The sequence below is a fragment of the Engraulis encrasicolus genome, chromosome 6 (assembly GCF_034702125.1).
Source record: "Engraulis encrasicolus isolate BLACKSEA-1 chromosome 6, IST_EnEncr_1.0, whole genome shotgun sequence".
Classification (NCBI taxonomy): Eukaryota; Metazoa; Chordata; class Actinopteri; order Clupeiformes; family Engraulidae; genus Engraulis; species Engraulis encrasicolus.
Genome location: NC_085862.1, coordinates 1,741,138 through 1,764,487, shown reverse-complemented (window position 1 = coordinate 1,764,487; position 23,350 = coordinate 1,741,138). Strand labels below are relative to the sequence as shown.

The 23,350-nt window shown below is 40.6% G+C and overlaps 1 protein-coding gene across 1 annotated transcript in view; it reads right to left on the bottom strand.

Moving 5' to 3' along the window:
• Window positions 1–5,657: 5,657 nt before the first annotated feature.
• Window positions 5,658–23,350, bottom strand: part of LOC134450508 (CMP-N-acetylneuraminate-beta-galactosamide-alpha-2,3-sialyltransferase 1-like) — a 36,563-nt gene continuing 18,870 nt past the window's right edge. The window contains exons 4-6 of the mRNA XM_063200349.1: window positions 12,297–12,315; window positions 10,241–10,360; window positions 5,658–6,822 (exon numbers count right to left, since the gene is read on the bottom strand). Coding sequence (XP_063056419.1) covers window positions 6,658–6,822; window positions 10,241–10,360; window positions 12,297–12,315 — 304 coding nt within the window. The 3' untranslated portion in view covers window positions 5,658–6,657. The remainder of the gene's footprint in view (window positions 6,823–10,240; window positions 10,361–12,296; window positions 12,316–23,350) is intronic.

Below are 23,350 nucleotides of genomic sequence, written 5' to 3'. Positions count from 1 at the left end.
GTAAGTTAATTGGAGAATCACAGCTCAACATGGAGTCTCTAGGCAGTTGCAGAGACTGGCGGGGTCCATCTTAAATGATACATCCCACCCACTATATGGTGAATTTCAGCCTCTCCTCTCAGGTCGTAGGTTCCTAATGCCAGCCTGCAAAACTAAGAGGTATAGATGCAGTTTTATCCCTTCTGCTATTAAAACACTGAATAGCACATGAGTCCAACATTTTAAAGTTTCCCTCCTGTGTTTTTATATACATATTTATATATGTATTTTTTATTTTCCTTCTTCATATCGTTGTTTGGAGCACTTGTCTGCTTGTCATGTTTTTGTTTTTGTTGTCATTGTTTTGTTTTGTTATTGTCCTTTGTCACTGTCATTAGTATTGGGCTGTTGGTGCAAGTTTTTGTGTGTCAGTACTGTGTTGTCTGTGTAAGCTTTTGCTACTTTTGCCTGCAACCAAATCTACCTTCGGGTACAAATAAAGTTACCTTACCTTACCTTACCGTTTCTCCCCAGGCCATCCAGCTGCTCAACACCCCACAGAAGGACACCCAGGAAGAGATCATCATTGGTGACTGGACTGTATAATCAACCTTCCCAGACTTTGCACACGTCTTTGCACTCTGGAGCTTGCTGAAATGCAAACTCCACCCCCTCAACACCTGAACTCTTGTTTGGAAGTCAGAGGCGTGCTCAGTCCCTTTTAGAAAGATGAAAAAAGTATTCTTGTGGGTGCTCTTGGTTCAAGGGTCAATGTCAAAAAAGTTGCTTGAAAAGAGAAAAAACTTTTCTTCACCAAGGCACTCCAAAAAGTATAGTTAAAAATGTCTTTATTATTATGACATGTCCATTAAGGACTTTTAAAATTGCCCACGCGTAGCGTCAGTTGAGTCTCAAAGAGAGCAGTTTTAAAAGTCCTTAATGGACATGTCATAATAATAAAGACATTTTTAACTATACTTTTTGGAGTGCCTTGGTGCAGACACGTTTTTTCTCTTTTCAAGCAACTTTTTTGACCTGTGATTTTGACTGCTTTCACCCCAAACAACCAGGACTTTTTATTGCTCTGACTGTTTTTCACAGTAAAAAGGACATCACCTGTTGTATCACACCTCTTGTTTGTGTGTGTGTTTGTGTGCATGCGTGCATGCAAACTGTGGAACTGTGGACCCTAGATTTCTTCCCTTTTTTTGTAAAACTCACTTGTTTACCACCACACATGATTGACACCATCTAAAGCAAATTTGTTTATCTTGGTCTCAAGAGAGATGAACAGACCAAGGATATGGATCACTGGAACCATGTCGTGTGACCTGAAGAGACCAATATAAACAAATTTACTTTAGATGGTGTCAAGCATGTGCAGTGGACAATAAGTGAGTTTTACCAAAACAAAGTGTATCCTCTCAATAGCATGCATGGTAGTGGGACTGACATGGTTTGGGGATGCATGAATGCTGTCAACATTGGCAATCTGAAATACACCTAAAAGAAACATGCATGTCAACATGCACTGTGACTACTGAAGCAGATCATGATATTCTCCATAGGATTGTATTCAAATCTCACACCAATCTATTTAAGCCAGGTGCACACTCAAAATGTAAAAGTTCAATACAAAGAAAGGTTGAAACACACATCGATGACCTCCTGTAACGCCGCATTATGTAATAACGGTGCAATATGTAATAATGTAACAAATTATTACATATTGCGGTGACAATAGCCGCATTGTGTAATAATTTACGCATTTCGTAATAAATTTCTTGAACGCATTTCGTAATAACTTTTTTCTCATCTTGTAATAAATTATTACAAAATGCGAAATTTATTACGGAATGCGGCCACAACTTTTTTTTTTGATGGAAATGTAATAACATGGTGCATTATGTAATAATCTATATGGATATGTTTTTTCTGCACTTGGATTCAGTATGCACAGCACACACGTCTCAGTGACATGGTAGTCACTGCCCTCTCTCTCTCTCTCTCTCTCATTCTTCTCAGTTCTCAATCTGCTCGAGAGTCGCAAATGATGCGGTTAAAACCGTTAAGAAATCATTTCACAACTTGTTGCGTGCAACGAGTAGGGCGAATGTCTCGCACTTTCTGCTACATTACACCAATTTACAGCGACATTAAATAGGCCAGGTCTAAACACTTCACGAGGTGGTGAAAACTTGTCTTGCACTTGCGTGGGTCTGTGGCAAGAGAGAGAGAGAGAGAGAGAGAGAGAGAGAGAGAGAGAGAGAGAGAGAGAGAGTGTGTGTGTGTGTGTGTGTGTGTGTGTGTGTGTGTGTGTGTGTGTGTGTGTGTGTACGCACGGAGACAAACCTGGCCCATATTGATCTTAAGCCCCATCTTGGCTCTTTGGAAATATTCTTACCATTACAAAGGCTATTTTAATATTTTCCCCCAAACGACATGAATCAAATCCCAGGAAAAGACCAACCATTATAAGTGACTCGTGGGGAGCTGTCCATGCTGGTGGTGCTTAATTTTTCCCGATATTTGCCCGTGGAGTAGTGAGTCTTTCATGTCTGCCTACATGACCTTGCGCACCAGGGTCTGACCATGGTGCTTTTTGCCCGTGGAGTAAGGAGACTGTCTTCTTGCAAAGCAAGAAGTCATAGCACCCGAGAAAAATGCCACTCTTGTTAAAAATTACATAGGTATGCTTATGTCCTATTTTCAATTTCAGTCCACTGTTCAGTAGGCCTATTAGGCTGCAATCAAATTCAATAGCCTATGCTCATCCACATGCACGCGAAAAACAATAACCCAAATAACCCGTAATTATACCAAACAAAAAGGTATCAATAGAAGAAATCAAGTCTTCAGTTTCGATAATCCACGTTACAAATCCTCAACAACAGCAAGCCATTCCTTCTCTGCTATGAGGCAGGCAACGGAACAAGTGCAGACAGTAGGCTATATGACCACGTTGATGCTGCACGGCTTGAAAGGATTCTGTCTAAATTAAATATCTTGGATAGCCTATATAGACCTAGGCCTAACTAGATTTGTTGCAATACAGATTCATTTTCTATAGCCAGAAGTGTTCCGTTGGACTGACGAAACCGAACACGATCAAGTTTGCAACTTCTTTCCCTCATGCGCTGTCCGTCAGCACCACCTGTCATTAGACGTCCGATTAGCTTTCATTACGTGCTGAGGGAAAAACTCTCGCCATTAGGCCTATGTGCTGTTGCACTGTTGTGAGGGATATCACCAAATAATTTAGATAAAAGTCAGAACATTATTTTGGCAATGAAAGGCACACAGGTGGCTGGAAGCTCAAGCAGTCTTCAGTCTGTTCATTTAAGTTTGTTGGGTGCTCTTGGATATCGGGGATCAGTTCATGTAGAGAGAAGAGTTCATCCAGGCACTCCAAAATAAGGTGTCCAAACGGGAAGTTACATTAAAAAGCCTTTAATGGTACTGGGCTGGGGTTACATTAAAAAGCCGACATGTTTCGACCTCACAAGGTCTTCATCAGGGCTACGTTCACCATTGAAAAGAAAGGCCTCCCTTAAATAGTGACATCACCACATGTGACCCATTACGCACTACACACATTTGCGCACACCAGAGAAAACAAAGATTAAAAAATAGCCTGGGGTAATAAGTGATGCCACAGAAAAAAATGACCGGAAGTACAAATAAGCATCACAAAAAACAAGTAAAATCAATATCCTCATTTAGACCAGGATAGCGCATGGCATCCAGTTGGTGTATCCAAAAAGTCTCCCTCTGATTAAGTATTTTTAACCTGTCCCCACCCCTCGGAAGAGGTTTGATATGTTCGACGCCCTCGTGTGCATCCCAATATGTGACCTTGCCTCCTCCACTTGTGCTTGTCTCCTCGCCCCGCCTCCTGGCCCCTCCTCCGTGGAGAAAACGATAAAGTTTCCCATCTTAGCCAGCCTAGCCACAACAACTTTTTTTACATTATTACATATTGCACCGTTATTATATAATGCAGCGTTACACCTCCCTTTTAATCCTTTTTCATTTTGAGACGATTCGATCCAACACGGCCCCTTCTCTACCGGATTTTAATCTGGGGTGTACTCATTTTTATGTTCAAACCTTAATAGCTGTATTTAGTTTTTTTCTGAGTGAACAAAAAAAATAGCTGTTAAATGTGTTGTTAAAAGGTCACTAATCATTGTGTCAAAGTGAACGAATTCTGTAATGCTTTCCTATGAAAATATATACTCACACATTTGCAAAAACTGAGAGGAGTGTACTCACTTTCGTGATATACTGTATGTATGGTGAATATACTGTATGTGCAATGTTATCTGTAATGTCTTCTTCTGTATTTATGTATGTATGCTACTTGACACCTTAATATCCCTCTGGATAAATAATGATACTCTACTCTGGAGAGGGAGAGGCCCCTGCATATATATATATATATACACACACACACACACACACACACACACACACACACACACACACACACACACACACACACACACACACACACACACACACACACACACAAGAATGTTTGGAGTGTACAGACTGGGACATTTTCAATTGTGACGATACAAATAAACAGGTATAATAATAAATAATGGGAGTAATCTTACAACAATTTTTGCTTACACTTTTATTTTTTGCACAGACTATCATAGTTACAAAAGAGAAAAAATGTGTGTGTGTGTGTGTGTCTTCATCACAATGGAACTTGCTGCATGACAAGTCTAAATTACTCCTCAGATGGACCCTTCCAGCATACAATCCACCGAACAGTTAAAAACTACTTCATGGTCATTAATGCTGTATAAAAACACACATATCCACCAATGCCCAATTCAGCTCGCGCACCCCCTTGTAGCAGGCTGCGCACCCCCAGGGGTGCACGCACCACAGTTTGGGAAACCCTGCCTTAGAAGCATCTGTGGAACATTGTAGTATTTTTGTCAATTATATACTGTATGTGCTTCAGAGAAAGTATGCAGTAGAGCTAAAGGTTTGAAAAGGCCTCCTCAGTAATGACGATGACCTTGTACATGCCTGAATTTAATGATTTAAAAAAAAACATCTGACGGTGGTGACTAATATGTGGGACACATTTTGAACAATTAGAAAATAATGATAAATATTGTTTTAAACTCACTGCAGTTCTGTAGAACTACTTTAACATGTTCGTGCACGATATTATTCGATTCCTATCAGGTTTCGGTTCAGGGCCGGTGCCATGGGGGGGCATTGGAGGGCATTGCCCCCCCAGCCAAGCTGCTGTGCCCCCCTGGGCCTATTCACCTAAACATGCTGATATGGTCATTAATATGCAACAAATGAGTATTTTTTTCTGAATACAGTAAATATAAAGTATAAGATAAAATTCCACCTTTGCTTAACCACCATAGCCCTAATAAACAAATAAATGAATAGGCTACACTATTTAGACATTGTCAGTAGACCTAAATGTGAAATAATAAGTGAACAGTGATCCTTTGAAATAATGGGATTGTCCCATATTTAGAAACAAAAGTACTGTTCCGTAGAGCTGAAACTGAGCCCACAATTTGGTTAAAATGCAGGAAATTGCATCTAAGAAATACAACATTTTCTGGGGGAGGACCCCCATACCCCCACCAAGGACCCCCCCCCACCCCCCCCATACTCCATCAAATGCCCGTCCAACGACTTGGTTCTGCAGCCGGGTCTGTTTCGGTTTCAGGACAAGGTCAAGGTCAAGGTTGTGGGCAGGTTTACAGCAATGAAAAATAATAAAATGACAATGAAATCTTTCAAACCACTGTACTTAATTGTTTTTCAACAGAATTAGCACAATTAGCTGGAGTATGTTTTTGCCAAACTTTCAAGAATCAGTGGTTTAAACAAAGTGAATAATTTTTGACTATGCTGCATGGAAAGCATAATTTAAGTTAAGTCAAAGTGGTTTTCTTGATAATAGATGTAGTTAGTATGATTGCCAAAATATTTCATCATGATTGTCATTGAGATTCCCAAATAATTAGCTTAGGCTGTACTCATTGTAATTATACACATATCTTTGTGAAGATACAGAAGGGTTACATTTTGTTTAGTTTATTTGCATATTTGACTGACTATGTACAAGACATAATCTAGTACCAGAGTTAGCTAGAAGCTAGTTTACATCTGTGGTCCCTGGGCAAATTTAGGTATATTTAGGTACATTTAGGTATATCATGTAGAGTGTTCTCATCAAATTTGAAAAACTCATTCAAAAATATATTCATTAACACAAAATCACAACTACGGTTGACTTACAGGACACACATTCTCACATTCACATAAACAGAAATAATAGTCCTAAACTCGAATGCACTGTAACTGAAGAGCTCTTTTCCAAAACGCTATATCCACTATTTTTTACTTTTTGCATTTTAATATTAGAATTGACTGTTAAGAAGTCCTATCATCTATGCCTGAATTCTTGCCATTCAAATGTTTGGAGAACATACATTTTAAACCAATATAAAATGCATTTTGCAATGCAATTCAATGGAATGCCCAATACAAAAATGTCAATTTCCCAACATTCTATAAAATGGATATATCTCATTTTGGAAAAGAGCTCTTCAACTGTTTTCAGAGGTCATCCATACAACCAGGGCTTGTAACCAGACATGACCTCTGTGTCCTCAATGCTGGTTACGGCCATGCATACAGTTGAAGTATGTTCCTTTNCTGGAGCTCTTTGAGGGTGTCATACTCAAAGTTGCCGCTGTGTATGCCTGTTTTGTAGCGTGGCGGCGTCCTCTCAAAGTAGTGGTACCAGTTGCCATCCTTGTCTGCTCCGAATCCAAACACTCGGACCTGACACAAGAAAATCTTCATTATCACAACCTAACATCTGCAGTAGAGTAGACTGAGTACAGTTGGGTACACTTTTATTTTTGTCCCTTTCCAAGCACAAATTAGATTGTTAAAAGGTCCTAAAAATGATGTTGTTGTGGACAGAACATATTTCCAGGATGTGGGCAAATATATAAACAAGGAATTATACCTCTAGGATGTTTTAATGTTAATGTAATTAATTACACAAAAAAGGTGCACTTTTGTCCTAACTGTATTATTATTTGCCCAGCTGCAAAATACTCACAGTGAGAGTGTGAGAGAGGAGGGAGTCAAAGCGGAAACAAAACGTGTTGATGATTAATTGATTGTTGTCAGGAAAATTGCGGAAGCACGACTTCGCTTCACTTTCGGGTTATATCTCAGAGATAGTAGAGAGAGAGAGGTTCCATTGACCCATTGTTTCCTGGTTCTATTATGGCCCCCCTTAGGCAGACCTAGGCAGACCTAAGGACTGTTCTATTCATTGTAGGAGCATTATGACACGCCCCTTTAGGCAGACCGGAACCTGGTCGCGTTAGGTGCCCATAGCAACCTATTATGTTGGCATATCTCTATACTTAAAGAATCTCTGTTATATCTATTATACATTACATTACATCAGCGGTTCCCTAACTCCAACCGAACTCCAACTTTTTCATGAATACTTACCACCACCATCAAATTCTAAGTATTCATAATGACTCAGTCTACTTAATTTCACCACGTGGTTACTGTGATGATGCGCCCTGCCAGCGCATCCTCACGGCGTCTGAAATCTCAGACGCCATTGAACACATGAAACGCTGTTCGCACCCATACAAACATTTCCCTGCAGTGCTACTGTTGTTCATGGACTTCCCAAACTTTTGTGCATGAGTTTACATATTTGTGATGGTGGTATATTATTTGGTCTGGTGATTTTACATGGGTCGACACGTGTTTAGAACACTAGTACCAAACATTTGCGCACATTACATTCACTCATGTTACATTTTACTACATGCATACACAAACAACACAACATAGATTTAGTCCACATGCTTGCTTTATTTTTAAATGCCCTGAGTTTCAAGTAGTGCACCTTCTGACTCCAAACGAGTGGTTTTAAAATGTTTAAGAATATGGATGAGTGTTTTCTTACCGGTGGGTTGCCGCTTCCTGGTTTCCCAAAAGAAGCGCAAGCTGCGTGTGAAAACGCTTTTGTATTGGGGCACGTTCGCGTGGGCGCGTCCTCGTGTGTAGTAGAAATTAATTAACTGTTTGAAAGTTTAAGTCACTGATGTGAGTGCATGTATTTATTTATTGATATTTTGTATACGGCCTGTTTCTATTAGTATATTTATGGTACCATTTTTAAAGGATGATAATTAGTAGAAAAGTGTATTTGCCCTGAGCCACCCCTACTAGTATAAGTAAATGGTATGGTCCATTTGGAGGGTGTGGACAGGTGTTCCATATAATGAGTTTGATGTCATTGTTCTTGGTTGCTCCACAGTGGGTTTACATACAGTGTTGAATCTCGCCCTCAAACCCGTGCCTGCAGTTCACCTAGGGAGCGCTGTCGAGACAGCAGAGCTCATAAGGCTGGCGCTAATAACTGACAATTGTGCTCGCTGTCTGCTGAAACTTGACAATATTACTGTAAGTTCTGAGAAACCAATGTGGATTTCAATGAAATGTACAATAACCTGGGAATTATGTCCTTCTGATTTCCTACAGCGTTGGCATTTATGAGTCAGGCTCCGCTAGCATCTTGCTAACAAAATTGCTTTACGGTCGTCGTGATCACAGCAATGCAGCCGGCCGACCAATCTAAACGCAGTGTGTGAAGCCACTCGTGACGTCATATTGACAATAAAGACATATTTTACAAAGATCCAGCAAGTTTAAACATTCAAACTAACTGCTGTTTGAAAGGATAATCTATCCTGTCCTGTCTGGAAAAATAAAATGAAATGATGATACCAATTCTCTCCCAAAGCAATGGCAGCATCGTGGTTGAGCTCCATGGGGCCCCATTCATTTCAACAGCCTCTGCGCTTCTTGGCGCTCCTCTGCGCTGTCTGGATGGCGCCACTTAGTGGACAGTACCACCCGGAAAAAGTAGCGAGATTCCTCTCTCGTATTACCCATAAACTCTCTCTGGTTGCTCCATGGAAAGAGGACATGTGTCCTTGAGCTTCCAATCCTCAGACGTGTGAGGTAATTTGACTCTTGAACTCAACATTGTGGGCCTGTGGCTAGTTATTTTTGTATGTTCATTTGGCTACTCCTAGCCTGTTTATTTTCTTCCTCATTTTGTAAATAGTGTTTATAGCCTCCCCTTCTATATTTTGTTTTGGGTAATTTTTGTTTTTGTTTGTCACTGGCTCACTTCTCACCTGTGGTTGCAAAATAAACACCAAAAACTTGATCATCTGTCTCCTGCTGGATCTGTGTGCCACTGCTCTAAGACCCTCGACATTCTACATTTTAACAGTTACCATGTGAGGGGGGGGGGGGGATGCTATTTGCCCAGCTGCAAAATACTCACAGCGAGACTGTGAGAGAGGAGGGAATTAAAGCGGAAACAAAACGTTTTGATGATTAATTGATTGTTGTCGGGAAAATTGAGGAAGCACGACTTCGCTTCACTTTCGGGTTATATCTATTATACATTACATTACATCAGCGGTTCCCAAACTCCCCCCCCCCCCCCCCCCCCCCCCGCACTGCATTGAAGCTTCGGGAGGGAGGTTTACTAACATTCCTCGCCACACTCTGCTAGTTGGCCTCTGTTACACTTACAAGGAGGAAATTCAAGCAAGAACCGAGTCAGGGGGTCAGCGGAGAGTACAGCAGTATGCAAGTAATTAGTAGAAAAATTTAGATCATACACAAAGACATTTAGGTGCTGTGTACAGTTGCAATGACAGCATTATGCAGCACATGGTAATGGGAGATGTAGAAAATAATAAGATGTATGAAAAGTGTTAAAGGGACACTGTGTGAGATTTTTAGTTGTTTATTTCCAGAATTCATGCTGCCCATTCAGTAATGTTACCTTTTTCATGAATACTTACCACCACCATCAAATTCTAAGTATTCATGATGACTGGAGAAATTACGCTTTTCATACACAAAAAGGGGGATCTTCTCCATTGTCTGCCATTTTGTATTTCCAAAAATAGCTATTTTTAGCTGCAAAAATTACTCTACTTGGACCATACTAGAAAATATTTGTTTATGACTTGAGAAATTTCATGTAAAGATCAAATTTGGCAATTGACTGCTCAGTTTCAACGAGCAGCATAGTTGCAGTACCCTTTTTTGACCATTTCCTGCACAGTGTCCCTTTAATAATTTTACACTAATTAATATTCACTTCACTTTGAGAAATGCCCAGTGTGTGGCTCACCTTGTCACAGATATGAAGAGCCATAATGAGAGTCATGAATCCAGTGGACGGGTATTGGCCGTGTTTCTTCAGCCAATGGTGGTGTACGTACCTCATGAAGCTGGGGCTCACAAGCATCACCTAGGCAACCAGTAGCAGAGAATCGTATATTAGAGTGAGATAAAGCGCTGTAGATGGCGGTAGCGCCCGTCGTGTGTAAACACCACGAAAACAGAAGAAGAAGGAGGGACAACGCCCCCTTAGGAGACCAAATTTTGAGCACTCGCTTTTGCAATGAGTAGGCGTGTTTCAATTCCTCTTTATTAAATATCCAACCTCTTTGCAAGTACCACAACAACTGGGTCAAAGATGTCCAACATGACACTGTCCTTCAGTGCTAACAGATGCTTTTGCTTACTGTAACTGTGAAAAACATGACATTTCAAAACATTTTTTTGAAAAGTGAATGTATGAAAGCCAAGCCAAAAAAAATATTTTAAAAAAATCTCTTTTTTTTGCATTACAGTAAGCAAAAGTATCCATTGCACTGAAGGACATGTTGGACGTCTTTGACCCAACTACAAATAAATTATCACTACGTACATTTACTAAGTATTTGATTTTGGGCCTTTTAAAATAGCCCTTTTTTGAGAAAGGACTGGCGACAGGAAATGAGTAGGAGAGAGAAATGGGTAGAATCAGAGAAATTAGAATAGAGGAGAAGAGTCATTCCCATTAGTTCTCATTGTAGCCAGTAAGCTTTACTAATCCTCTGGGGTTCCCACTAGGGGGCAAACGCGGGCAAGTGAAAACCCCATTGACACCCATTCACTTGCCTGCGAGCCCCAACTAGCTACAGTTCCTATTGTGTGCCCACTAGCAATTGAAAACCCCATGGGGCACCTAAGTCACGTCCTCTACTTCCTGGTTCATGGGGCAGGAAGTTGCAAAAAACGGAATGGAACTGAACGAGGCGAGTTGTGGTGGATTTGTGGTGCATAAGTGGAGGTCCAAGGTTTGGATAGGTGTTGAAAAACCATTTATTTCAAGAGCAGTCTTTTTTTTTTTACTCCCTCTGCCATGAACCGGGAAGTAGAGGGCGTGACTTAGGTGCCCCATGGACATCCATTCAATTGCTTGTGAACGCCAACTACAGACTCAGCGGTGAGTGAACCCCCTCGGGCAGAAATCCGACCTCCGTCCCTGATATCATGGCATGGTAACCCCATTTTTACATTTAAAGGTGCACTGTGCAATAGTTTCAATAGTTCATTTCCAGAAGTCATGCTGCCCATTAAAAAATGTCAACAAATACTTACCACCACCATCAAAATCTAGGGTTAGGGTTATTCATAGAGTATTATTTTATGACTGGGAAAATGCCATACATGAAAAGGGGATCTTCTCCATGGTCCGCCATTTTGAATTTCCAGAAAATAGACATTTTCAGCTGGAAAATGTATTGTACTTAGGTCTAACTAGTAATTATTTGTTTATCACTTTGTAAAGATTCATGAAAGTATCAAATTTGGCCATAGACACCAGATTTTCAATATGGTTGCAGCATAGTATAGTACAGTGGTTCCCAACCTTTTTCTTAAGGGACCCATGTTTTTACTATTGTAAGCTTTGGTGACCCAACCACGCGAGCGCCCGCACGAGACGGAGTCACAAGATGCCCTCCGTTTCCTGCGAAAACGTATTTTAGTTATTTTATTCCTCAATTCGTCTTTGGTCAAATATAGAATAAATGTCTAATGTAGCACTTACAATTTGTTGCGTCTATGCATTTATTAGTTAAATGCTTTGTCTTTTATTCAACATGGGCTATATATATTTAAAACGAAACCCCTTAAAATCAAGAGGGCTCTGCGACCCCCTGTGGATCTTTGGCGACCCATAAGGGGGGTCCCGACCCATAGGTTGGGAACCACTGGTATAGTAGAGCATAGTTGCAATACCTGCTCTGGCCACAATCTTACACTGTGCTCCTTTAAAGTCCCAATAAACCCGTGTAAATATGTTAGATTAGATTATCATTAAAACAAGTTAAAAAGTTTTTAATACAGGAACTCACCAAGCTCATATTTGCTTGTCTGTGATATATAAGGAAGGAAGAAAAGAACATTACTCATGCTTGTGTTTGATTCACTTTGGTTGCCAATGTCATACCTCTGATGGACGGGTGCATCTCTAATGGACAGGTGCATTTGACGTGACCAAAAATTGTTTGGACATCAAGCCTCGGCTGTCATCCATTCTAAAATCATGTTTTTTTTACAGTTACAGTCAGCAGAAGGTATCAAATGCAATTGGTCATTACATTGTAGACAAAAACATCAAGATGAAATCCTACTAGGGATTGTTGCATGTCTAGTGTAATATTTTAATAAAGTTTATATATAGGGTCTTTTTTATGCCTTTATTTGACAGGACAGTCGAAGATGGTGACAGGAAGTGAGTGTGACAGAGAGACAGGGGAGAATCGGGAAATGACCCCGGCCAGACTCGAACCGGGGTCCCTGTGTGTGGGCATGCAAGCCCAAATGTGGGGGGCCTAGCGAAAAGAGTAAATAAAAAAGGAAATAAAACCGACAGACAGGGGACAAACGTTTTGAAACAAAGAAAGGAAGAAAGGAGTTGCACACTGGGGCTGAATGCAGAATCAAAAACTGTATTAAACAAAGCCGAAAAAAGTAAATAAATTTGGGGTTAAATAAATTTACTTTTTTCGGCTTTGTTTAATACAGTTTTTGATTCTGCATTCAGCCCCAGTGTGCGACTCCTTTCTTCCTTTTCATAGGATATTTACAGTACATGCATGAGAACCAATAAGAGTGTTCCGATGTTGACGGCATTCATACATCCCCAAACCATGTTAGTCCCACTACTATGCTTGACTAGCCAGATGATACACTTTTTGAACTCACTTGTTTACCACCACACATACTGAACACCAAGTGAAGCAAATTTTGTTTATCTTGGTCTCATCATACCACACGACATGGTTCCAGTGATTCATATCCTTGGTCTGTTCACCTCTCTTGAGACCAAGATAAAGAAATTTGCTTTAGATGGTGTCAAGCATGTGTGGTGGTAAACAAAGTGAGTTTTACAAAAAAAAAGTGTACCATCTGGCTAGCCAAGCATGGTAGTGGGACTGACATGGTTTGGGGATGTATGAATGCCGTCAACATTAAAGAAACATGCATGTCAACATTTACTGTGACTACTGAAGCAGATCATAATACTTTCCATAGGATTTCATTCAAATCTTACACCCATCTATTTTAGCCAGGTGCAGACTCAAAATGTAAAAGTGTAAAAAAAGTAAAAATAAAAAAAAAATAAAAAAAAAACCTCCAGACACTCTCAACAGGATTTGTTTTTTGTTACATGTTGTAAAATATTAATGGGTGTATTTAGATTTTTTTGTGAGTTAACAACTAATTTAAGCAGTTATATGTTGTTAACAGGTCACTAATCGTTGTGCCGAAGTGAAATGTCTTTAATGTTGCTATGAAAAGATAAACTTAGAAATCTGCAGAAATGTGAGGGGTGTCTCACTCACTTATGAGACATACTCTACTCCCATGCTAAATGAATCTAGTTTATGATTTAATTAGTAAGTGGGTCATTTCACCACTGTCCTGATGATGTGAAAATAAGCTCGTTTCGTACCTAGGCCTACTGTAGCCCTATGTATGCAGCCTCATTATAGGTCAACTACAAAAAAGAAACATTGCACAAACTCCACGTGGCATATAATGACTGCCTGAGGATATTGCTGAAAAAGTCTTGGTGTTGCAGTGCTAGTAAATTATTTTGTGACTCAGGACTTTGTACTTTACCGGGTCTCTTGAGGAACCTAATTTTTAAATTCATGTGCCGTCTGAATAAGTAAAACTGTATTATAATGATTCTCACAAGTGCCAGGTGCAGCTCTATCCGATATCAATCATATCTATGGAAGCCTTGGTATGGCTGCCTTTTAACTGTCATGACAGATACTGTATGTTTGCATATGCTTAGGCATTATTGCTTGTTGATTTTTTTCACTTTCTCTTTTCCTTTTCTTTTCCTGCCTATTTTATATATTATTGTTTTCTATGTATACTATGATGTGTGTCTGCCTCTTGGGCCTAGAGCCTGTAATAAAGTTCATATATTTCACGTGAAATCAGAAACTTTGGGACCCGACCGACACGGATTTCATACTTGCTGTGCCTGTTTAGTAGCAAGGTAGCACCCCAGAACTGCATTTTTGTGAATCTGACACCAATATTAGGGGAGAAACAGCCTAGCGAAGGTTTACAAATGAGGGTAAGACACTATGCATTCAGCCTTGATTATGTCAGTCAGTGTTAGTCACAAAAACATGTCTGTGGTGTTGTTTGAAAGCTCTTTTCCGGCTCTACATATTACACAATCAGCTTGGGATACAACAACCCTCAGAATAGGAATTATGATAAATTGAAAACTTGAAAAATTGAATATCTAAAAAAACTCATATTTTAAAATGGTCAGTTCCTTGTCCAAACGTAGCCGACAATGTCATGAGCAACATCTGAAATGCTGGTGTTTGGTTCTTTATTATATCTTAACATTTCTGAAAATAGGGGCCCACAAAGTTGCAAGGCCCACTGGGAAATGCTCGGTATGCCAGATGGCCAGTCCAGCCCTGAGGACATTGCTGAAGTTTAAAAGTCAGAGTGATGAGCTAGCCCAGTGTTTCCCAACCTTTTTTGAGCCAAGGCACACTTTTTCCCTTGAAAAAATCTCGCGGCACACCACCAACCAAAAATGGTGAAATAATGAAAACAAATTATATTCTGTAGCTGCGCCTATATAATATATACATATACAGTACATGTTGATTTGATTGGTATTTAATACACTTTGATAAGAATGGCTATATTGTAATATTATAACAATATAGCCATTCTTATCAAAGTGTATTGAATACCAATCAAATCAACACAAAACTGTACATTTTATAATCTTTTATATTTCCTCTTTCAAATAGAAAGTGCACTTAACATGTCCACTTCTTAAAGAGGCTATAAACTTCAAAGTAGCCCTACTATTTACAAATTGTTATTCTGTCCAAAAGCATTAGCAGGAATACATGCCCAACTCCTGGCCAATGTGCATTTTGTGGATGGGGACGCAATTAGAGAAAACTGCCTATTTTGCAAGGCATTGCCAGGAAAAACAACAGGAGAAGACATATTTCGGGTCACATCAGAATATCTTGAAAAAGGAGGACTTAAGTGGGAAAACTGCACGAGTGTCTGCATTGATGGAGCTGCAGCCATGGTCGGGCGCACCAAAAGTTTTGTAAGCAGAGGAAAGGGAAAAAATATGCACTGTTTGCGACTTTTTGATTTAGCTACAAGTTCAGCTACGTGGTAGCTAGCTTTAAGGGCTCTCTCATTTACCTTTGTGTTTTTTCTCATAAATGTTGCTTGGTTCTCTGTCTGCTTACGCACAAAATAGGCATTCTTGTTTTAAGTGAAGGGTGTTTCGTTTGTAGATGGCGTCTAAGCTTGCTAATGGTAACATAGCACTGTTGGATACTTTTTCACCACATAGGAGCAAACTGGAAGCGGCGCCGTTGCATCCCCCGCAGTAAATACAAATGAAATGTAGGCTACTCTCATTGTATTTCCTCGAGCTAACGGTATTTGCCTTCTTTCATCTGCGTCCGAATTTTGTCCAGGGCCTTGTCCAGGACCTTGTCCAGGACCCAGATCGGAGTTTATTTTTCGTTTCAAAAACTTTGCTGCCCACACGCACTGGCGATACCTGAACCTGTCAAACAATCACATACACGCATTACTAATTCTTTACTACAATGCTTTTCACTACCTGCTGCTACCTAGTGATAAGGAATTATTACATGATTAGGAGGCCAGTCAACAGCAGAGACTAATAGAAAATGACATAGGCATGATAATAATGAATTTGTTAAAAAAAAAAAAAAAAAAAAAGAATTTCCCACGGCACACCTGACGATCTGTCACGGCACACTAGTATGCCACGGCACAGTGATTGGGAAACAGGTTATCTTTTTTTTTTTTTTTTTTTAATGTTTTACATTTCTGAAAATAGGGGCCCACAAATGCGCAGGGCCCATCGGGAAATGGCCAGTCCAGCCCTCGAACCGGGGTCCCTGTGGGTGGGCATGCAAGCCCAAATGTGGGGGGCCTAGCGAAAAAAGTAAATAAAAAAGTAAATAAAACCGACAGACAGGGGACAAACATTTTGAAACAAAGAAAGGAAGAAAGGAGTTGCACACTGGAGCTGAATGCAGAATCAAAAACTGTGTTAAACAAAGCCGAAAAAAGTAAATAAATTTGGGGTTAAATAAATTTACTTTTTTCGGCTTTGTTTAATACAGTTTTTGATTCTGCATTCAGCCCCAGTGTGCGACTCCTTTCTTCCTTTCCAAAGCACACATACAGTACATGCATGAAAACCAATAAGAGTGTTCCGATGTTGACGGCATTCATACATCCCCAAACCATGTTAGTCCCACTACCATGCTTGACTAGCCAGATGATACACTTTTTGAACTCACTTGTTTACCACCACACATACTGAACACCAAGTGAAGCAAATTTTGTTTATCTTGGNCTCATCAGACCACACGACATGGTTCCAGTGATTCATATCCTTGGTCTGTTCACCTCTCTTGAGACCAAGATAAAGAAATTTGCTTTAGATGGTGTCAAGCATGTGTGGTGGTAAACAAAGTGAGTTTTACAAAAAAAAGTGTACCATCTGGCTAGTCAAGCATGGTAGTGGGGCTGACATGCTTTGGGGATGTATGAATGGGGTCAACATTGGAAATCTGAAGAAACATGCATGTCAACATGCACTGTGACTACTTAAGCAGATCATGATACTTTCCATAGGATTTCATTCATAAATATTCATAAATCTCACACCCATCTATTTTAGCCAGGTGCAGACTCAAAATGTAAAAGTGTAAAAAACAGGATTTGTTTTTTGTTACGTGTCGTAAAACATTAATGGCTGTATTTAGATTTTTTTGTGAGTGAACAACACATTTAATCGGTCATTTATTGTTAACAGGTCACTAATCATTGTGTCGAAGTGAAATTTCTTTAATGTTGTCCTATGAAAAGATATACTTACATATCTGCAAAAATATGAGGGGTGCACTTAGTTATGTGACATACTCTACTCCCATGCTAAATGAATCTAGTTTATGATTTAATTAGTAAGTAGTGGTGTGGATCGTCAATGATCTCACGATTCAATCCAATTACGATCCGGAGGGTAACGATTCGATTCGATCCGATCCGATCCGATTCAACGATGCATTGCGATGCGCAGGGACGGAGCACAAGTTTGTGACGGGGTTATGTCGAGGTCCTCTACCCATACGCTATGCTTGATGTTACAAACGTCTAGTCTAATTGTCTGTTATTGTTCACAACATTCGCACCCCACTAGGGCTGAGCTCAAGCATTAATATTATTGTAATGTGCAATTAAAGAAAAAGAAAGAGGCGACTGTGTGGGCGCAACCGCAGCCAACAGTAATTCGTTTGTCAACCACCTTATCCAAATCGACCTCAATGCCCTCCTCCCATAGATTACTAACACATTCTACGCCTCCTCCATTTCCAAGAGAACTGTCACGACCAAGATGGCGCGGCCCCATCCTTGTCCGAAACAGATTCATTTTTAAACAGCCAGCCTTCTCGTCGATAGGCTATGGTTCCGCTTTGGCAAGGGTGAAACTTGGGGAGACATGTGGAAACGGCCATGGATCACTGCGTGCATATTGGCTATTCAATTAATGTGATGAAGGACGGTGAAACTTTAGATGCTGCATGCCACGAAAGGGGCAATTTTTCGGGAGCAGCTAGGTAAAATGTTTAGGGGTCGGGGCGGGAGGGAGGAACTGAACAGTTGTCAAATAACTTGGGCCCTACTTGACTATGTCCTGAAATCGGCAACCTACTGTAGGCGATATAGCTTAGAACTACACACTGGCCCAGAATATGCAGCCTAGCCTATCTGCTGAATAGCCACTGCGCAGGGCTAACCACCACATACGTGCATTTCACGAGCTTGTTAGTTCAATGCGATTTGCCAAAGTTGGTTGCTGCACCAATGCGTTAAAAAGGATTCATAGGGGAACAACACATAGGCCTATACAAAAAACCTACAAAGCCTACCTTGGCGCTTAACCCTGAAGTTACCTGTCTTACCCTGTCTTACCTGAAGTTGTCTTATTTCAACGAAGCTTGTTTGATTTAATCAACGTAGATCCATGCAAACAAATATTTGACTGCCGCATGCCTTCACGTCGCGACCAGTATTCCTGACCTGACTTCAGCCATTCGTTAGTCTCGCCCCCCTCCTACCGGCAAAGCTGCGCTAGAGGTTACATTTCGAGGGCTAGAGGGGCGAAAGTGGCATTTTAGCTCTAGTTCTAATGCAAACACGAGCGCGGGGAGTTTTAACTGAACCGTGTGATGAACAGCATCACCTGTTTTAGGCTATCATGTATTAATCCCGAGGGAAATCAAGGACAATAGGTCTATATATATTTTGTAAACGCATGGGTCTAGGCTACTTTGTGTTATCAGTGTCTCGGAGGTTGGTATCTTAATTTGCAAATATTTGGTGCCAGTTTCTCGACCTAAGATGGATGCTATAAGAAAAGTAAAGTGTCAGTAAAAGATGGCAGTAAAACGCCTGCGAATTATTACATGTGTGATCGACTCGAAAAATGAAACCAAGCCGTGTTATCCCATTCGTTCACAACGGGGGAAATTAAACATGTCACCCATCATTGAAAAGCATGGGCACCAAGGGCGAAACTTTGATTTTGACATTGGTGGGAACACAAAAGTGCTCCAAGACAAAGATTCCAGAAGCTTTTTTGCATAATCAATCATAGGTGCATGTCATGCGATGTAGGGCACAGTCTATGAATATGGTCATTGAAAAAAAGGTTGACAGAAGCGGTTTGCCTCCCTTAAAACACCGCTGATAAACAGACTTCTGACCAACTTTGAGTAAAGTAAATCAAATTAATTGTTGGCTATTAGGCCTGTGAATGCATGACTAAAATACATTTTTAAAAAATATGAAATAGCCTACACAGACAACAACGGAAGGATTTGTCTATCGTAACCTGCCGTCTCTGATACAATATTAAGTTAGTGGTAGCCTACTGATGACTCCTTTATCGGAGTGAGGTAATGAAATGCGAAAATCCTTCCCCCAAAAAATATTGTTTTACAAGTAAAACTGTTGTTGGCAGCTGAGTTAGTCTGAGGTAAGATGGCAGCGCTGTTCCCTGATTTCTGGATACAGTTTAGAAAGCCAACTTCACTGTTTTCTCCACGGAGGCGGGGATTCGGCAAGTCGAAGCAATGGGTGCGCGCGAGGACGCTAGGTTAGAAAGTTAAGGGGCGGGGTTGTCCGGCCGAAGTCCGGACAGCTGGTCACCCTAGGAGAGAGAGAAAGAGAGAGAGAGAGTGGGCAGCACCAACCCTTTGGATGTAGTGATGCACTGGCAACCGAAATTGAAAGAAAAGACAGGGAGGGCGGAGAGGCAAAATGGGAGGTGCGGGTATGATTTTTTAAAAATGTATTAATACACAGGATCGATCCGGCTTGTGGCCGAATCGATGCTGAATCGTCAATGCCCTGGATCGCGATCCTTTGACGCATCGATTAGTTTTGACGGCCCTAGTAAAGTGGGTCATTTCACCACTGTCCTGATGATGTGAAAATAAGCTTGTTTCGTGCCTACTGTAGCCCTATGTATGCAGCCTCATTATGGGTCACCTACAAAAAAGAAACATTGCGCAAACTCCACGTGGCATATAATGACTGTCTGAGGATATTGCTGAAAAAGTCTAGGAGTTGCAGTGCTAGTAAATAATTTTGTGACTCAGGACTTTGTACTTTACCTGGTCTCTTGAGGAACCTAATGTTTAAGTTCATGTGCCGTCTGGATAAGTCTAAAAACTGTATTATAATGATTCTCACAAGCTCCAGATGCAGCTCTATCCAATATCAATCATATATGTGGAAGCATTGGTATGGCTGCCTTTTAACTGTCATGACAGATATGTTTGTATATGCTTAGACATTATCGCTTGTTGATTTTTTTCACTTTCTCTTTTCCTTTTCTTTTCCTGCCTATTTTATATATTATTGTTTTCTATGTATACTATGATGTGTGTCTGCCTCTTGGGCCTAGAGCCTGTAATAAAGTTCATATATTTCACATGAAATCAGACACTTTGGGACCCGACCGACTCGGATTTCATACTTTGTGTGCCTTTTTAGTAGCGAGGTAGCACCCCAGAACTGCATTGGTTTGAATCTGACATGAATATTAGGGGAGAAACAGCCTAGCGAAGGTTTACAAATGAGGGTAAGACACTATGCATTCAGCCTTGATTATGTCAGTCAGTGTTAGTCACAAAAACATGTCTGTGGTGTTGTTTGAAAGCTCTTTTCCGGCTCTACATATTACAGAATCAGCTTGGGATACAACAACCCTCAGAATATGAATTATGATGAATTGAAAAATTAAAAATTGAATATCTAAAAAAAACTCATATTTTTAAATGGCCAGTTCCTTGTCCAAACGTAGCCGACAATGTCATAAACAACACCTGAAATGCTGGTGTTTGGTTCTTTATTATACATTATACATTTCTGAAAATAGGGGCCCACAAAGGTGCAGGGCCCACCAGGAAATGCCCGGTATGCCAGATGTTCAATAGGATCCCACAAAGGTGCAGGGCCCACCGGGAAATGCCCGGTATGCCAGATGTCCAATAGGGGCCCACAAAGGTGCGGGGCCCACCGGGAAATGCCCGGTATGCCAGATGTTCAATAGGGGCCCACAAAGGTGCAGGGCCCACCGGGAAATGCCAGCTATGCCAGATGGCCAGTCCAGCCCTGAGTACATTGCTGAAGTTTAAAAGTCAGAGTGATGAGCTAGTTCAGTGTTTCCCAACCTTTTTTGAGCCAAGGCACACTTTTCCCTTGAAAAAATATCGCGGCACACCACCAACCAAAAATGATGAAATAATGAGAACAAATTATATTCTGTAGCCGCGCCTATATAATATATATATATACAGTACATGTAGATTTGATTGGTATTCAATACACTTTGATAAGAATGGCTATATTGTTATATTATAACAATATAGCCATTCTTATCAAAGTGTATTGAATACCAATCAAATCACAAAACGGTTACTTATATCATCTTTTATATTTCCTCTTTCAAATAGAAAGTGCACTTAACATGTTCAATTCTTAAAGAGGCTATAAACTTCAAAGTAGCCCTACTATTTACAAATTGTTATTCTGTCCAAAAGCATTAGCAGGAATACATGCCCAACTACTGGCCAATGTGCGTTTTGTGGATGGGGACGCAATCAGAGAAAACTTCCTATCTTGCAAGGCATTGCCAGAAAAAACAACAGGAGAATACATGTTTCGGGTCACATCAGAATATCTTGAAAAAAGAGGACTTAAGTCGGAAAACCGCACATGTGCCTGCACTGATGGAACTGCAGCCATGGTCGGGCGCACCAAAGGCTTTGTAAGCAGAGTAAAGGAAAGAAACCCAGATGTGATTACTACGCACTGTTTGGGACTTTTGATTTTGCTACAAGTTCAGCTATGTGATACCTAGCTTTGGGCTCTGTCATTTACCTTTGTGTTTTTTCTCATAAATGTTGCCTGGTTCTGTCTGCTTATGCATACTAACAAAATAGGCATTCTTGTTTTGAAGTGAAGGGTGTTTCGTTTGGAGATGGCATCTAAGCTTGCTAATGGTAACATAGCACTGTTGGATACTTTTTCACCACATAGGAGCAAACTGGAATCGGTGCCGTTGCACCCCCCGTAGTAAATCCAAATGAAATGTTGGCTACTCTCATTGTATTGCCTCAAGCTCACGGTATTTGCCATCTATCATCTGCGTCTGAATTTTGTCCAGGGCCTTGTTCAGGACCCAGATCTGAGTTTATTTTTCGTTTCAAAAACGTTTCTACCCACACGCACTGGCGCTACCTGAACCTGTCAAACAATCACATTCATGCATTACTAATTCTCTTATCTTTACTACAATGCTTTTCACTACCTGCTGCTACCTAGTGATAAGGAATTATTACATGATTAGGAGGCCAGTCAACAGCAGAGACTAATAGAAAATGACATAGGCATGATAATAATGAATTTGTTAAAAAAAAAATTAAAAAGAATTTCTCACGGCACACCTGACAATCTCTTACGGCACACTAGTGTGCCGCGGCACAGTGATTGGGTTATCTTTTTTTTTTTTTTTTTTAATGTTTTACATATCTGAAAATAGGGGCCCACAAAGGTGCAGGGCCCACCGGGAAATGGCCAGTCCAGCCCTGAATCCATTGCTGAAGTTTAAAAGTCAGAGTGGTGAGCTAGCCTAGTTAGTCAACCAGGACCAATTAGCATTAGTTTTTAGCAATGCAATTAGCATTAGTTAATTATAGTGGTGGGCCGTTATCGGCGTTAACGTGCTGCGATAATGTGAGACTCTTGTCGCGCGATAAAGAAAATATCGCACGTTAATCTATTCTCAAAATATAGGTTTGGAGTTTGGGTATGCACGTCACCATAGCATTTAATTGACAGACGCTTTTAGACTGCGCTCCAGTCGCTTCTCCTCTCTCCACCTGTTGTTTCAGCAGACCTACTAAATATGAAGTGTTTGCATGCTGAAAACATTAATCCCTCTGCCGTGGTAGTTGTTGTTTGAGTGCTTTTTCATAAGTGGTAGACTAAAGAGACGTTATTGTTTGAGGTGAGTCTCTACCAGCCCGACATAGCCTACATTTCCTCACGCATTGCATAGAATACATAAACAACTTCCAGAAATCTTGCCTGTGCTATAATTGCAAAACATTCCGTGTGATAGTCCAATGCATTTTGAAGATTGTCAAACTGAAACTGTCCATAGGTTAATAGGTTCTACTCTCGCTGAATGTTTGTGTTGTAGGTTCTAGATAGGCATATCCAGTAGCCTGGCTCTGCTGAGGGCTGCTGTGCCTACTACGCGCAGAGCTCCTCC